This window comes from Heteronotia binoei, chromosome 13 (genome assembly GCF_032191835.1).
Source record: "Heteronotia binoei isolate CCM8104 ecotype False Entrance Well chromosome 13, APGP_CSIRO_Hbin_v1, whole genome shotgun sequence".
NCBI lineage: Eukaryota > Metazoa > Chordata > Lepidosauria > Squamata > Gekkonidae > Heteronotia > Heteronotia binoei.
The window spans coordinates 36,874,579-36,890,601 of NC_083235.1; the positions used below are offsets into that span (position 1 = coordinate 36,874,579).

Below are 16,023 nucleotides of genomic sequence, written 5' to 3' on the forward strand. Positions count from 1 at the left end.
TAGAAATTGAACAGCAGATTAGCATACAACATAATGAAGACGTTTTAACAGATGCAAAAGCCAAACAGGAATAACGAGCTAAATTTATATGGTCACTGTTTGTTTGGATTTAATTGCGGAGAAAGAGCATGGTAAAGAGCATGGTAAATCTGGAGAGTCGGAAACTGATGTTTAAATGTATATCCTTCTTATTGGTGGAAACCGGAAAGACATCGACGGAACCTCCGAATGCCGCTCCCTCCACCTCCTCTCACCTTCGACGCCCAGTAGTCCCACCCCTTTCTCCATCGCCCGCCCTATATAGGGCCCCGCCCAGGCGCTGGAGTTAGTTTGAAAAAGTTTTGCTCACTGGCGGCTTCGTGGACGAGACAAATAGTGAGGAAGACTTTTCGTAGCTCCTTTCTTTTTTGCCAATCATGGTAAGTGGGTTTCGCGACACTGCCTGGAAGCCTGTCATTTTTAGCTTGCTGAGTTTGGTGTGTTTTGTTTTTCTTTTTTAAACAAAACTTTAGGAAGTTCGTCTGCGCAGTAAGGCGGGGCATAGAAAGTAGCGAGAGTTGTGTTAACGGCCCTTAAGAAATGCGCCTGGCAAGTAATTTTGAAATCGGGCACCCAAATCGCGTAGCTAGGGACTGAGTTAAAAATAGATCCGGGGAGAATTCTATTTCAATGAAGGGACGAGAAAAAGTTGCTCGCTTTTGTTTCTGCTCCCCTCCCATCGCTCTCTGATTCTCTTTCCTGCTCACATAAGTTCTCAAAATGCGCATCTGGAAGTAGAGCAGTTCAGTCAGTATAGCACACGTGTCTGGACTGCTGCATAGACTAGCGTGGATTGTTTCGCGCATAGGGGTGGGGCACGCGTAGGAGTTGTCCGAAGCGTAAATACGCATGGCAAGGCAGGGAGGCCTGAGCAGTTCCTTTCCTTGAGAATCTTTGTAGTTCGCCCTTACAGGCATCTCAGCCCGCGTGGTTTTCTATCCCATCCCTCAATTCCATGGGCGAGTGTTCACCGCGCGTGCGAACTGTCGGATGCGTGATAGCTGCCTGAGTCGAGATTTTAATGCTCATGTTAGTCTAGATCTCACCCCTCCTCCCCTTAATCTTCGGCGTGGGCGGGCGGAAGAGGATGGTGCTCTGGTTTGTTTCTTTTGTGCACTCGATGGAGGTTGGCACTGCAGCTGGCTTGGAGAGAGAAATGCCCTATCTTTTGGATAGAGGCACAGTGTGTGGCGGAGGTCGACTGAAGCTTTCCGTGGCACGGAAGTAAGTAACTTTGCAGTAAGCTTCTGTTGGCAATGCACTTCCCTAAGAACCACTCCAGCAATGGGCGGCATTTTGACCTTGGCTTGGGCGGTTTTGTGGAACAGAATATGCTAGCCCACAAATCAAAGGCTCATTATCTTTTTCCGAAACCCTGAGTTGTTCTCCAGCCGCCTCATTTTACTTCTGCTGGGAAATGGGCCTGTGGCTTCGAAACGAATAAGCTGTCGCCTACTAGTCTGCGCCTCACCAAGAGCCTCTCTCTGTGCTTCTAGCCAAAGATTCTTGTTTAAAAAACCAAAGCCAGCCACTAGGAACCAAAGCGGACTTCCTTCTAGACCCGTGACTGGCAAGATGTGACCTTTTTCTTACGGCAGCCTCATCCCCTTCCGTGACTCGTCGCTGCTGAGTCACTTCTCAGGGTGGGGGCAGAGAGAGTTCTACTCAGCATGGCCAGCCGGGGAGATAAGCTCTAGGAGGAGCTGGAGGGCTTGCTGAGTAACTAATGACTAAAACGCACACGGGAAGTGCTGTAGAGGTCGGTGAGGCCCTGCTTCCGAGTGGAGGTGCTTGTAACCAATATTTCCTCTAAGCTGTGGAGGCTTCTGAGTAAAAATTCTACTTTGTGAGCTACTGGCATTAACAGTTGTGAACTGCTGCATAAATCAGTTTGCTCTAGGGCCATTTTCCTGAGCTGAGACAAAAATGTGTGAGCTGAAGGCAAAAAAATTGTGAGCTAGCTCACATTAACTCAGCTTAGTGGGAACATTGCTTGTAACTCGCTGCATGTTGGGCAGACTTGCTAACGATGGCAGTAGGTTCCCTTTAACACGCACACCCTCTTGCAAAACAGCCAGCTTTAGGTCGCGCTTGAAAGTTCTCCTCCTTCCCCCCCAAAGTACCTTTAATTGTCTTGGAGTCCGGGTTAGAGCCTTGAAACCGAAAGTGGGGAAGTCTGAACTTGCAATGGCCTGGCATTGCTTTTGCAAAGTATGCAGGTCAGGGGCTTGACATGGTGTTTCATAAGGCCCAGCTGCGGGGTGGGTAGGGCAGACTTCTAAAGCAGAGATGCTCATCCAGTGCAATTTTTTTTTAAAAAAAGTTACAATAGTTTCTGTGTTGCAAGCTCTCTTGCGTGCCAGACGCTGTTTTGCATTGGGAGTGTGCGCTTCTTTTAGTTCTAGCTGTTTAAAACATTTATAGACCTGCCTTTCTCCCAGAAAACTGGGGGCCTGATGCATTATAAAAACATCAAGGAAATTAAGTTTGCCATATGCTGAGCTGAAGTGAGAAAGCTACGCTTCCCTAGACACACGCTATAAAACTATAATTCTCAGCTGAAGCTGCTTCCGACGCCTGGGTTCGTGTGTGCTTATTTTAAGAGCATGGCACTTTTTCTGGAGTGTTCTGTGTTATGATCCTTTCCATTTAGGGTCTCCATTGGCCTCCAGTGGCTGAGGCAACTTGCAGTGGTTTCTGAGGATTGCCACCTACTTCCTGGTGATGAAAGGGATTAGTGTGGGAAAATAAATGCATGCCTTATTTATTAATTGGATTTTTTTGGCCAGTCTTTCCCCATTTGCAGGCAGCTCACAACAATTGAATACAATATAAAAACCAGATTAAAAAGATAAATACACAGTATTAAAACACCTCAAGCATTTAAACAAAACAAGGGGGCAGTGGCTAGCATTCAGTCATGAGGTGGGAGTGGGGGTGGCAGGCAGATGTAAAGAACCATTGCTGGCCTCAACCAAAGGCCTGGCGGAACATCTCTGCCTTTCATGCCCTGTGAAACTCAGGCAGGGCACGGATGTTGCTTGGCAGAGAGTTCCGCTAGGTTAGGGCCAGGGCGGAGAAGGCCCTTGGCCCTGGTCAAGGCCAACCAGATATATTTTGGGCTGGGAACCAGCAAGGAGGTTCTTATCTGTTGATCTTAGTGCCCTTTTGGGGGGCATACTGGAAGAGGCTGTCCCAGAGGTATGTGCGTCCCTGAAAGCCACAGGCATGTGCCATATGAGTACCTAGTAGGGAGCTGTGTCCATCCCTTGTACACTTTATGGCTGATCTGGCTTTGCTTTTGAGCAATGTATGAAATGGTCCATTTGCCTCAAGTCTTGAGAGATTTGTCCTGACGTAACCAACCTGGCTTGAATTGCCTTTGGCTAAACCTGTTCTGCTCAGAAGATGGATTGCCTGGCTACTTTTGCACTAAAAAAGCCAAGGAGGAATTATTCCTCATTTGGGTTGGGATCACACTGTCAGGGCTAGGTGGGTGTTGATCCTGTCCCTTCTCTTGCTTCCCTTTATTTATTTGTTTGCTTTATTTACACTTGATCGTCCTCCCCAGTGGGAACCCAAAGCAGCTTCCATCATTCTTCGCGTTCATATTGTCCTCACAACAACCCTGTGAGGTAGGTTAGGCTGAGTGTGTGTGATTGTGTGCGTGATAGAAATCCTACTACTACTTTTCTCCCCTTCACCAAAGTTTCTACTAGTTGTGGTAAGGAAGCAAAAGACTGATGTACTGGTTGAAATCTAGAATGGGAAATCTAGAGTTCTTTAGTGTTAAAGGAAATGGTGACTTGGTCTTTAAACTCCTTGCTGAAATAGCATTCTGTCTGTCATTGATTAGAGACTATGATGGAGTGCTTCAAGGTATCTATTAGCAGCTACCAGACTCCTGTCTAATTTGGCTCCCTTAAGTGAACCTCTCTTCTTAGCCTGTCCCATTTACTAAGTCCAATGAGGGGAATAGTCTGTTTTCTTCTTTAAATTAGTAATTTATCATTTTAGGTGGATAGGGACAGTCAGGAATATGTTTTGTATAGTTATTGCTGCACATTTCAAACACTGTCTTAACTAGTCAAAACAAGCTTAATCCTGCTAGGACTTCAGTATAGCTGGCCTTGGACCAACCATCCACTCATTAGCATGTAGATAGGTTTTTCTGAAGAAACCACTGTTAGGAATGGAGCAACCATGGATTTGTACTCCTGGCAGCCCTATGGATTTTCAGGCCCCTCCTATATGGAGGGAAGAACTTGGAGCACGCTGGTTTGATCCAGCAATCTGGCAGCAAAGGGTGCTGACAGCGGCACCTCTTTTCTCACTTTCCCCTCCACCCTCTGCAGCCGTTTCTAATCCCAGGGAAGCTGGTTCAAGCCCCCAAGTGGAACAATAGTCACATGGGTTGCAGTGCTCTGTATTGAACAGGGGGAAAGGGGAGTCAGCTCCTCTTCCGTTAGTGGAGATCATTGGCAGTGGGGTCAGTTTTGTTTAATGCGTTTATTAGCTGCCTTTCTTGTGGAGCTCAATGCGGCTTACAAGAATAGATTAAAAACATGTCAAATAGAATACACTAAACATAAAACCAAAATTTAAAATTACTACTAAACCAAATGCAGTCCTAAATAAATGTTCTTCACCTGCCTCCTAATTACTGAAAGTGAGGGGGCCAGGCTCACCTCCTTAGGGAAGCTGTTCTGTGGTTGTGGGGCTGCCACTGAAAAGGCCCTCTCATGAATCCACCAAACCAGCTTCTTTGATTGATGGGATTTGGGAGGGCCTCTCCCTGTGGTCTTAATTCCTGGGCAGGAACATATAGGAGAAGACAGTCCTTCAGATAGTCCAGTCCAGGGGTGGCCAAACTTGCTTAACATAAGAGATACAGAATAAATGTCAGATGTCTGAGAGCCCACATGACATGAACATCAGATGTTTGAGAGCCTCAAGACATGAATGGACAGGAGGAAGGAAGGCAAATAGATGGGGGAGGGAAGAGTCAGAAAGAAAGCAACTTTCAATGCATTCTCTAAGCTTCCTCCTGGTTTGGCTTGGAGAAGTGATTTAAAGAGACATTTGCCTTCAAACTAGCAGATGGGGCAGTGGAGGCTTCAAGAACCAAACAATATGTGTGAAAGAGCCATATGTGGCTCTTGAGCCACAGTTTGGCCATCCCTGGTCCAATCCAAAGCCATGTAGTGCTTCAAAGGTCAGAGCCAACACCCTTGAATTGAGCTTGAGAGTGGATTGCTAGCCAGTGTATTTACTGTAATATTTTGGCCACGTGTTCACGATAGCTGGCCTCAACCAGCAGTCTAGCTACCGTCTCCAAACACTCTTCATGGGTAATTCCTAGTATTTTTGCCCCTTCCCTTCTGCTCAGTACAGCCCACTGACCCGCAGAGCCGTCAGTTTGGTAATGGCCCTGTGGGGGGAGAAGAAAGCCGGGAAGAGCTGCTATCCTTATGTCAGCAGATTGGGTTGGATTCATTGAAGCATAGTATTGTTATAACATATATCTCTGTGCCGATTGTTAGGCTAAATTGTTTGCAACTATGGTCCTGCAGCAAGTACAGACGGTGGAGAGTCTATTTTTGCACTTTAGAAGAGTGAAAAGGAAGTCCTTGCAGCTGGTGTAACAAACAGTCCTGCATGCAAGAGAATTTAATCATGTGTGGCAGAGGCCTTGCCTTGGTTTTGACTTGAAACCACCAATGGGCAAAGTTACCTTACCTGGTGGCTCACTGCGTCCCACAAACATTTAGTTTCTGAGGATTTAATGCATACTTTCATAAGCCTGCAGCTTCTCCTATCCCTGGGCCCTTTGGTGCTTCCTGCCACTTCACTAGAAACCCCATGTGGTTTCTCCTTGCCTAGCTCTCTTCTTCCCAGGCCACTGCTGGTTTCTTTCATATTAGGGTGCCTGGCCTTCTGCCAGTCTTCTGCTTCCCACCATTCCTGTCTGTACTGGCTTGTGCCTTCTAGCAGCACTCTTCCCTGTCTTACAGCTTGTATGAATGTTTTACTTGGGCTGCCCATGTTCTGGACCTTCAGCTTTGGTTGGAATCTTGGGAACATTCCATGATATTGTATCAGTAAATCTCAAGGCCTGGGTGAGTGGATGCCTCATGACTGATGATATCAGGTTGTTGGGTGTTTTTTTCTTTCTCTTTACAACTTCAGATAGCACAAGAAGTAATTGTATTTCAGAGCTGACCATGTTAAGAACATAAGAGAAGCCATGTTGGATCAGGCCAACGGCCCATCCAGTCCAACACTCTGTGTCACACAGTGGCAAAATTTTTTATATATACATGCACACTGTGGCTAATAGCCACTGATGGACCTGTGCTCCATATTTTTATCTAAACCCCTCTTGAAGGTGGCTATACTTGTGGCCGCCACCACCTCCTGTGGCAGTGAATTCCACATGTTAATCACCCTTTGGGTGAAGAAGTACTTCCTTTATCCGTTTTAACCTGTCTGCTCAGCAATTTCATCGAATGCCCACGAGTTCTTGTATTGTGAGAAAGGGAGAAAAGGACTTCTTTCTCTGCTTTCTCCATCCCATGCATTATCTTGTAAACCTCTATCATGTCACCCCGCAGTGGACGTTTCTCCAAGCTAAAGAGTCCCAAGCGTTTCAGCCTTTCTTCATAGGGAAAGTGCTCCAGCCCTTTAATCATTCTAGTTGCCCTTCTCTGGACTTTCTCCAATGCTATAATATACTTTTTGAGGTGCGGCGACCAGAACTGCACACAGTACTCCAAATGAGACCACACCATCGATTTATACAGGGGCATTATGATACTGGCTGATTTGTTTTCAATTCCCTTCCTAATAATTCCTAGCATGGCGTTGGCCTTTTTTATTGCAAACGCACACTGTCTTGACATTTTCAGTGAGTTATCTACCACGACCCCAAGATCTCTCTCTTGGTCAGTCTCTGCCAGTTCACACCCCATCAACTTGTATGCGAAGTGCAGGCTTTAACTCCCAGCAGCTGGGATTAAATGCTGCTTTGTGTGACTGCTTGAACACGAGTAGCTACCCAAGTCAATCCATTGGTAGGTCCAGGTTAGTGTTGTCTGCTCTAAGAGCACTTCGGCTATCGTTTTACCCACACCATGATCCTTTTATCTGCAGATGTTGGGGATTGAACACGTGGCTTTCTGCTTGTGAAGCAGATGCTCTGCCTCTGAGCCCCTTTCCCTCCTTCTCCAAGCAATGAGAAGTGTCCCAGGGGAAGAATGGTTCCCTTTGAGGGGACAGCACTGGAGGCTTCTGCTGTCTTGGGAGCATCTGGATTATTTTCAAACATACACATGGAGTCTCACCCTCACAGCAGCAGAACTCCCTAGAGAGTTCCTGTTCCCTCAAGATCTGCCTGATTATTTTGCTTCTAGAATCAGAGTTGTCCTTTTAGCTGTCAAGTCACAACTGACTTTAGGGTGCTCCTGTAGAGTCTGCCCCTTCCCCCCAAGGCAAGAGGCTTTCAGAGATGGTTTGCTATCGCCTGCCTTCACTTCATGACCCTGGTATTCCTTGGAGATCTCCAATCCAAATGCTAGTCAGACTATGCCATGCTTTAGCACCTGAGGTCTGACCATGCTTAGCATCTGAGATCTGAGGAGATCAGGCTAGCCGCTAGCCTGTCCTTATAAATGCACGAATCTTCCCTTGAACCAAGGTGGATCAGACCCACCAAGTCTTGATGAGCTACCTGACCAGAGCTGTTGAAGATGATAATGTTTGCAGTCATTAGGGAAGACTACTATTCCTTTTGTCATGCAGCATGAGCTGGCCCACAGTTCAAGGCAGGAACAAAAGGACAATATGATGATGATGTACATGCTGCCAATGCTCCCTTCTTCCCCCCCTCCCCCATTTAGTTTTGCAAACACAGTGACTCAAACTCCTCAGTTGAGTAAACAGTTGCACTTAAGGCTTCTAGCATTGTTAGAGATAAGCAACAGTGCCTGGGATGGGATGAGCAGATTACTGCTTTATCATGCAGGGAAAAGGTTGGTTTATTATGGCTTACCCAGAATTTTTGGAACACAGTTTTGAGGCTTAGAGAGCTATCCAGGGGACACACCATCCAGCCCTGCAGCTCCCTCTATCAAACCTGAACATTGTTGGGTTACCTGTTCTATAACTGTGGCTGCTAAGCATATCTCCTTCATACATGATTAAGGATGAGCAGATGGCTGCAATACTCTTAAGCATTTGAGTGCTTGCTTAGGAAGACTGTTGGGGCCTTATAGACTGTCTCCTGAAGGGTTTTATTTGATGACTGGCTGGAAGTTACTGGCTGGATATGTGTTTTTCGAACAAGGAATACAGTGGATCAATCAGCGTGTGCTTGATGTAAAATATGCTTAAACTGCTACCATATTTAATTTTTTTCAGAGAGTCTAAAAGGCTGTTCTGAGGATAGCTACTCATCAGTGCTACAGTCAGCTGAGTAGTTTCTTCAGCCATAAAGAGAAACTCGCTCTCTGGAGACCCTCTAGAAAGGGTTAAGGATGGCTGACCACAAACCTTCAAATTGCAGCTCTCTGCTGTTTATCTAGCATTCTGTGCTGTGAGTCAGATGGTGGTGGGAGAGCTAGCTGGTTTAAGCTGGTTTAAAGGAGTGGGGGAGAGAGAACAGAAAGCCTTTAGGATTAAAGCACAGCAGAATGAGCTCATCTGAGGTCACACAATTATTAGGCTGCTGTTCAGGCACAAAAAAGGGGGGAATAGTTTCTTGTCAATTCTATCAAGAATGTTCCTGGGGATGAAAAATGACTTGTTGCTTTTAAGGGGAATATCCAGGCAGCCACATCACTAAAGTTTTTGTCTCCTCAGGGAGATCAAGGTAGAAGATGTGTCTGTTCTCAAAATAGTTCTTTCGGGAGACATTACAACTTCAAAAGGGTTTTACATGCCAGGATACCGCATTCTGCTAGCGGCTATATTAAAATGGAAGCATTAAGATCATAGTTGACTTTTTGCTTTTCTGTTCTTCTGGAACAGACTTTTGCACATTGGCAGCTTAACCGTAGAATCATGATTTTTTTCCCAATCTAAGCCACAAATCACTGTTCCTGTGCTTGCATTCTGGCTTCCAAGCCAATAGCATACTTGGGAGAGATGCAACAGTATAAGTTTTAAAAATGAGGTTGGAGTGCTAAAAGTGAGAATTCACATGAGTGATACCTATGTCTGGAAAGCTCTTGAGTAGCACAACACTGACCCGATCAGGGCTTGTGTTGTGGAAACTACTAAAAATTCAGATTCATTCTCTGCCTTTCTGGGGATGAGTAATAAAGTTTGGCTTAAGTTACATAGTTACCAGGCCAAGGCCACTGGGTAACAACAATTATCATTGTTGATTAAGCAGCTACTTGGCTTGCAACAAAAGCCCAACCTATTGGGCCATATTATCTTGTGGGAGAGGAGATTGAATGTTTAGCAGAGCTGTGCTCTTGATACCTGCTCATTCATATGCAGAGTTAGTAGCAGCTTATGCTTCGCTTGGCAAACTGGCATTGCATATAAAAGGAGAAACATTTACTGACATGGGATTTTGAGGGACTTGGCTATTTGTTTATTCTCAGACCTGGAAGACATGGGCCATGGTTTAAGGCAGTCTGGTTTGTATACAGAAGATCCATGGTTCAGTCCCTAATTTATCCAGTTGAAAGGGTCAGGTAGCAGGAGATCTGAAAGACCTCTGCCTGAGAGCCTGCAGAGCTGCTCCCCGTCACATTAGACAGTTCTGACCTAGCTAAGCCCATGAGCTTGAGTTGCCATAAAGTGGCTGTGTATTTCCTTGCTAAGTTTATGTAACTCTTTCTGCCTACAGCGCGAGTGTATCTCCATCCATGTTGGCCAGGCTGGTGTCCAGATCGGCAATGCCTGCTGGGAACTCTACTGTCTTGAACATGGCATCCAACCTAATGGGCAAATGCCCAGTGACAAAACCATTGGGGGAGGAGATGACTCCTTCAACACATTCTTCAGTGAGACGGGTGCTGGCAAGCACGTCCCCAGGGCTGTGTTCATAGACTTGGAGCCAACTGTGATAGGTAAGCATAACAAGCTACTTTGTCCTGGCTTTCCATAAATAAGGCATTGGGTGGGGCTACAGGTCAGTTGTACAGCTCATGCTTTGCATGCAGAAGGACTCAAGTTCAAGACTGACATCTCCAGTTGATAGCAGAGCTGAGTCTCCAAGGGAATACTTGATATTGAGTATATGGCATTGGGATATGTTGGCCAGTGGAGTTAGACTGCTTCATATGAAAATTGTATTGGTCCCAAATTGTATTTTCATTACCAGCATTGAATCTTGGAACACAAATGGTGATGTTCAGAGTGCCCGACGTACTGATATAATGGCAGGTTATTTGTGCTAATCAGCAGAAGTGCTGGAATATACTTGCACAGCAAAGAAGTACTAACTTAGCCCCCCCCCCCCCCTTCACTGTGCAAGTGAGGAATTTGATGACTGTATGCAGAATTCTGCATCTCCTGGAGGGAGGGGTGTCAGACAGCACAAGACCAGGAAGGGCCTGCTATTAGAGCCAGTTTGGTGTAGTGGTTAAGTGTGCAGACTCTTATCTGGGAGAGCCGGGCTTGATTCCCCACTTCTCCATTTACAGCTGCTGGAATGGCCTTGGGTTAGCCTTAGCTCTCATAGGAGTTGTCCTTGAAAGGGCAGTGCTGTGGGAGCCCTCTCAGCCTCACCCACCTCACAGGTTGTTTTTTGTGGGGGGGAAGATATAAGAGATTGTAAGCTCTCTGAATCAGAGAGAAGGGCAGGGTATGAATCTGCAGTCGTCTTCTAGCTGCCACCACTCTGGTAAGGGTCTGCATGGAAGGCCCAGAACAACCAACCACCCTTGTATCCCTTTTAGTAAAACATTTTAACCCTGACCAAGGAGATGTAAGGACCAGGCAGATAAACAACAACAACAACAATTTATTTACAGTGCTCAAACAATAGGTGGGTAATAAAAAAAACTTGTAGTGTAACAGTGAAATATATATACAGTAAAGGCTGATAAAAATAAATAAAAACCCTGATGCATTTGACTAGATGCTCCCTGCCTCTGTTGCCAAAACTCATCCCTTGGGTAAGGGAGCACTCCTGCTGCCTTCTCTCCTGCAGCCTTTTCCAGAGAGAACACACCCTGTCTGTGACTTGGCCTTTTATGCTTTCCTTCCAGGTCCCACCCCTCTTGGGCTAGTTTTCCCTCTGAAACTCTGCTACCCAATCAGGGGAACAGAAGGAATCCTGGGAGATGTAGGCCCTTACATCTACTCCAAGGCAGGTTTCTCCCTGCCCTCTAGGCCACATTGGACCTCAGATGACAAAGCGGGGGGAGAGCCTTTGAAAACCCACCATAAGTATTCTTCACTTCTTTCCGCAGATGAAGTGCGCACTGGAACCTACCGCCAACTCTTCCACCCTGAACAGCTCATCACTGGCAAAGAAGATGCAGCCAATAACTATGCCCGGGGCCACTACACCATTGGCAAGGAGATCATTGACTTGGTCCTGGATAGGATCAGGAAGTTGGTGAGTGACGTGCAGGCAAGAGCAGTGAATTCTTTTGGTTAGAGCATCAGATGAGGATCTGGGAAGGTCTAGGTTTGAACCCCTGCTCTAGCATGGAAGGTGTGTTCTGGTCTCCTAAAGCTGCAGTGAGCCAGAGAGCACCATTTGCGTGGAAAGAGGAAATGCTGCCTCTCCAAATTGTAAGGTTTGCTGCCTGGCCTGCCGCCTTGCTGCTGTCAAGAGTGGGTCTGTTTAAAACTTAATTTTAACTTGGCTGTGTTGACATCTGCAGTTGTTTGCTAATCTCAAATTGTTTACAGATTATAATCTGGTGCCTTCATGACTTGCTTGACATTACTCGGCTTGCCGGCTACCCCCAGGAACCAGTTTTCAGGCTGGGACAGAAATAATACGATTGTAGATAGTAGATAGTGGAAGTGTTGGGGTAGAGTAGGTGTAGCCCAGTTTACGCCATGGCCTCTGAGTTTGGGTGACATGGGAAGAAATAACCTCTTGAGCAAATGGCTCTTCCAGAGGGAAATGTCTATACTTCTTGGGTATGGTGACTCATAAGTCCAAATTTACTCTGTACGGTGACCCGCTGTATAATGTGTACCAGATTTCCCAAACTCCCCTCCCCCCCACCATAGCCCGGTTCTTTTCCTCTGATCCAGGCGGAGGATGCTCAGGGAGCGATACAGACACTGTGTGCCGGCCAGGAGCTTTCCCCATCCTTCTCTGATGTTTCTGAACATCAGAGAGGGACAGGGGAGCGCACAGTCTTAGTATCGCTCTCTGAGTTCTACAGGCAGCGGGGGCAGGGGCTGGAGCATTGCACAGCACTGAAGATAAGTAGAGAGAGGAGGGGGGCAGGGGGTGTTGGGCGCCCCTGGCAACCTGGCATTGAGGCTTGTGTGACTTGGTACAGGGTCATGACCCTGCAAATGGGAAATGCTGATACATACAATATCAGCAGATCTGCATTAACCTACTTTCACTGGCTTTAAAAAAAAAAATAGTATTTTTGTGGGTGTGTGCTTGCATGCCTGGAAGTAATGGTGACTTCTGGTGACCCCTACTGGGTCTAGGATGTTTTCAGAGAGATGGCTTGATATACCTGCCTCTGCATCCCAGTCCTGGTATTCTTTTGGAGGTCTCCCATCCAAGTATTTGCCAGGGGCAGCCTTGCTTCACTTCCAAGATCTGGTGAGATCAAGCTTGCCTGGGCTATCCAGGTCAAGGCCTTTAACTGGCTTTGTTACCCACAGATTGAGTTCCTTAAAGCCACTTTGTAGCAGTGGGCGGATTCTTGCAGCATGACAGCTCCTAGAAAACTGGCAATGGCCCCTGAGGTTTCAAGCCGCTCCTACAAGAAGAATACATGAGCTCTACACCCTTTTCCCAGATCAAGATTTTTGGTTGTCTTTTTTCTCTCTTCTTGGCAACCAAGCTAGTTATGATGTCATAGCCTCTTGCCCTTCCTTTTTCCTGACAAACTTTTACTTTAGGCCAGGAATAGAAGCCCAGTGGCTGCATATTTCCTTTCATATGCTTGCTTGTTATAACTTGAGGAAAGAGTTTGAGTAGGAGGGAGAGCAATTTAAGTATCTGCGAGCTGATAGTGGAGATGTGCTAGGGAACGCCCTTCAGGCAGCAATTTTTTAGCATGTTGTGAATGGTGTCTGGTTCAAGGCCACATAGCTTCTCTCAAAGACAAAAAGATGCAGGAGGAACTAATGTATAGCAGCAGTTGATGGTAAGAATTACTTGACAATGGTAATGTCAGGATGAGTTTGGGTCTCTTAGTATGACAGACTTGTGAAATGTGAGCCAATTTTAAGCTAGCTTGAGTTTCAACCATAGCAGATAACATCATCCTAAGGATTTCTAACATAGGTTTCATCACAGATTTTTTTAGTAAATTACATCCAGCTTTAACTGCTTGCTTCTTGAATGTTTCACTAAGAAAAGGATTTCAGATGCAAGTTTTTGTTAATATGGTAGCAGAAGGGACTTTCTGTACAGATGCACTGCTCAGGGTCATGCTTGAGGGCAAATTCTGCATGATTGGGTTTTTGAAGTGTGAAGTTTTTTGGGGGGGAGGGGGGACAATGCATTTGGTGCTTTGACAACTAGAAGAGGACAGTTCTCACCCCAAGGAAGTTGCTATCTATAATTTTACACCTACAGGAGGTGAGGGAAGTGGGTATACATGGGCAAAGAATACATCCTCTTTCGTTTTACATATGCTTGGGCTGTTTCAGCACAGGAGGGATATTAATGGATTGTGCCAAAAGTTCACAGAAGATGGTGGGTCTTTGAAAGAGGGTGTTGGTATAGATTATTGTATTCCAAGTTGACCATGTGATCTTGCTGGATCAACTGTTGCTCTCTTTCCACCCCACCCCCCAACACAGGCTGACCAGTGCACAGGTCTCCAAGGCTTCCTGGTCTTCCACAGCTTTGGTGGTGGCACCGGCTCTGGTTTTACTTCCCTGCTGATGGAGCGTCTGTCTGTTGACTATGGCAAGAAGTCCAAGCTGGAGTTCTCCATCTACCCAGCTCCTCAGGTCTCTACCGCTGTCGTTGAGCCCTACAACTCCATCCTGACCACCCACACGACCTTGGAGCATTCTGACTGCGCCTTCATGGTAGACAATGAGGCCATCTATGACATCTGCCGCAGGAACCTTGACATTGAACGCCCCACCTACACCAACCTCAACCGCCTCATTAGCCAAATTGTGTCCTCCATCACAGCTTCCCTGAGATTTGATGGTGCCCTGAATGTAGATCTGACAGAATTCCAGACCAATTTGGTGCCCTATCCTCGCATCCATTTCCCCCTGGCTACCTATGCCCCAGTCATCTCTGCTGAGAAAGCTTATCATGAACAGCTGACTGTAGCAGAGATCACCAATGCTTGCTTTGAGCCAGCCAACCAGATGGTGAAATGTGACCCTCGGCACGGTAAATACATGGCCTGCTGCCTGTTGTACCGAGGTGATGTTGTTCCCAAAGATGTCAATGCTGCCATTGCCACCATCAAGACCAAGCGTAGCATCCAGTTTGTGGACTGGTGCCCCACTGGTTTCAAGGTTGGTATCAACTACCAGCCTCCCACAGTGGTCCCTGGGGGTGACCTGGCCAAAGTTCAGCGTGCTGTCTGCATGCTGAGCAACACCACGGCCATTGCTGAGGCTTGGGCTCGTCTGGACCACAAGTTTGACCTGATGTATGCCAAGCGTGCCTTTGTCCATTGGTACGTAGGGGAGGGGATGGAGGAAGGAGAGTTCTCGGAAGCTCGGGAGGACATGGCTGCCCTAGAGAAGGATTATGAAGAGGTTGGTGCAGACAGTGCTGATGGGGATGATGAAGGTGAAGAATATTAGTTTTCTGCCTCTCTGGATTGCTTCTTACTGTCCATTGTGTCATGCTCATTAAAAATTGTCCAGTTAAAAACACTCGTTACTCTTTTTTTAATATAGAGATCAAACTCTGCCTTGCACTACTGAGCTGTGCAAAGAACCTGTTGGTGGTCTGCTGTGGTCTGGTGCCAGCTGGGAACACACTTGTTGAATGACTGAGTGGGACTAGCTAGACTCTTAACTTGGCAAGGCCTGAATGACTTTGTAGCAGGAGGGAAAATGAGTATTTGCAACCCAGTGATGCATACAAGAGCACTGACCTGGAAATTTGGAGTGCTTCAGCAACTCTGCGGCTGGAGCTCAAGAAGGGTAAAATCACTTATCTGGGTGCCTCATTCCCTTTTCAGGAGATTCTTTCTTGTGTGGCTTAATGTTCTTTAAATTAAGCCCCTGGAAAGATTCTTGAAATATTTTAGGATTACATTTTGTAAACCTGATTATTTTGAGGAAGATGCACCTTTCTCAACGGAATCAAAAGTCATTCTTTCTGTCGAAGGCACTGTATAATAATAATCCACATGCCTCATAGACCAAGCCTTTATGAACAGCATTACCTAAATCTGTGTTTTCATAGAACTAAGCATGAACTGTATGTAAGCCCAGAGAAACTAAAATTAGCTCATGGACCGTAACAGGCAATGTCTGTATCATTCAGGCGGGAAGAATTTAGAGATGAACAGGGGTAATGCTTGGCAATGGATAAAGTAACATTTTTCACCTCTGCCACTGTGTCAGTTAACTTCAGTTATCATCTGCATAGTTAAAGAGGAAGCACAATGCTTGATGTAGCACAGGGGTGGCTGAGCTTGCTTAATATAAGAGCCATGTAGAATAAATGTCAGATATTTGAGAGCTGCAAGACATGAATGTCAGATATTTGAGAACTGTCAGGTAGGTAGACAGGAAATAGATGGGGAGGAAAGGTGGAAAGAAAGCAACTTTAAATGCATTTTCAAAGCCACTGAGTTGCTTGGCTTGGAGAAGTGGTTTAAAGAGAAA

General features: G+C 46.2%; 1 protein-coding gene across 1 annotated transcript; it reads left to right on the forward strand.

Moving 5' to 3' along the window:
* Positions 1–252: 252 nt before the first annotated feature.
* On the forward strand, positions 253–15,058 carry LOC132581554 (tubulin alpha-1C chain). Its single transcript, XM_060252860.1, has 4 exons — positions 253–419; positions 9,899–10,121; positions 11,469–11,617; positions 14,014–15,058. Exons 1-4 carry the CDS (start codon positions 417–419, stop codon positions 14,986–14,988), a joined length of 1,350 nt encoding a protein of 449 aa, XP_060108843.1. The 5' UTR covers positions 253–416; the 3' UTR covers positions 14,989–15,058.
* Positions 15,059–16,023: the final 965 nt, after the last annotated feature.

Bases quoted from the DNA above. Each gene is read 5' to 3' on its own strand.
- LOC132581554 (XM_060252860.1), top strand. The intron at 10,122-11,468 runs GTAAGCATAACA...TTCTTTCCGCAG, and splicing joins CTTGGAGCCAACTGTGATAG to ATGAAGTGCGCACTGGAACC. The intron at 11,618-14,013 runs GTGAGTGACGTG...CCCCCAACACAG, and splicing joins TGGATAGGATCAGGAAGTTG to GCTGACCAGTGCACAGGTCT.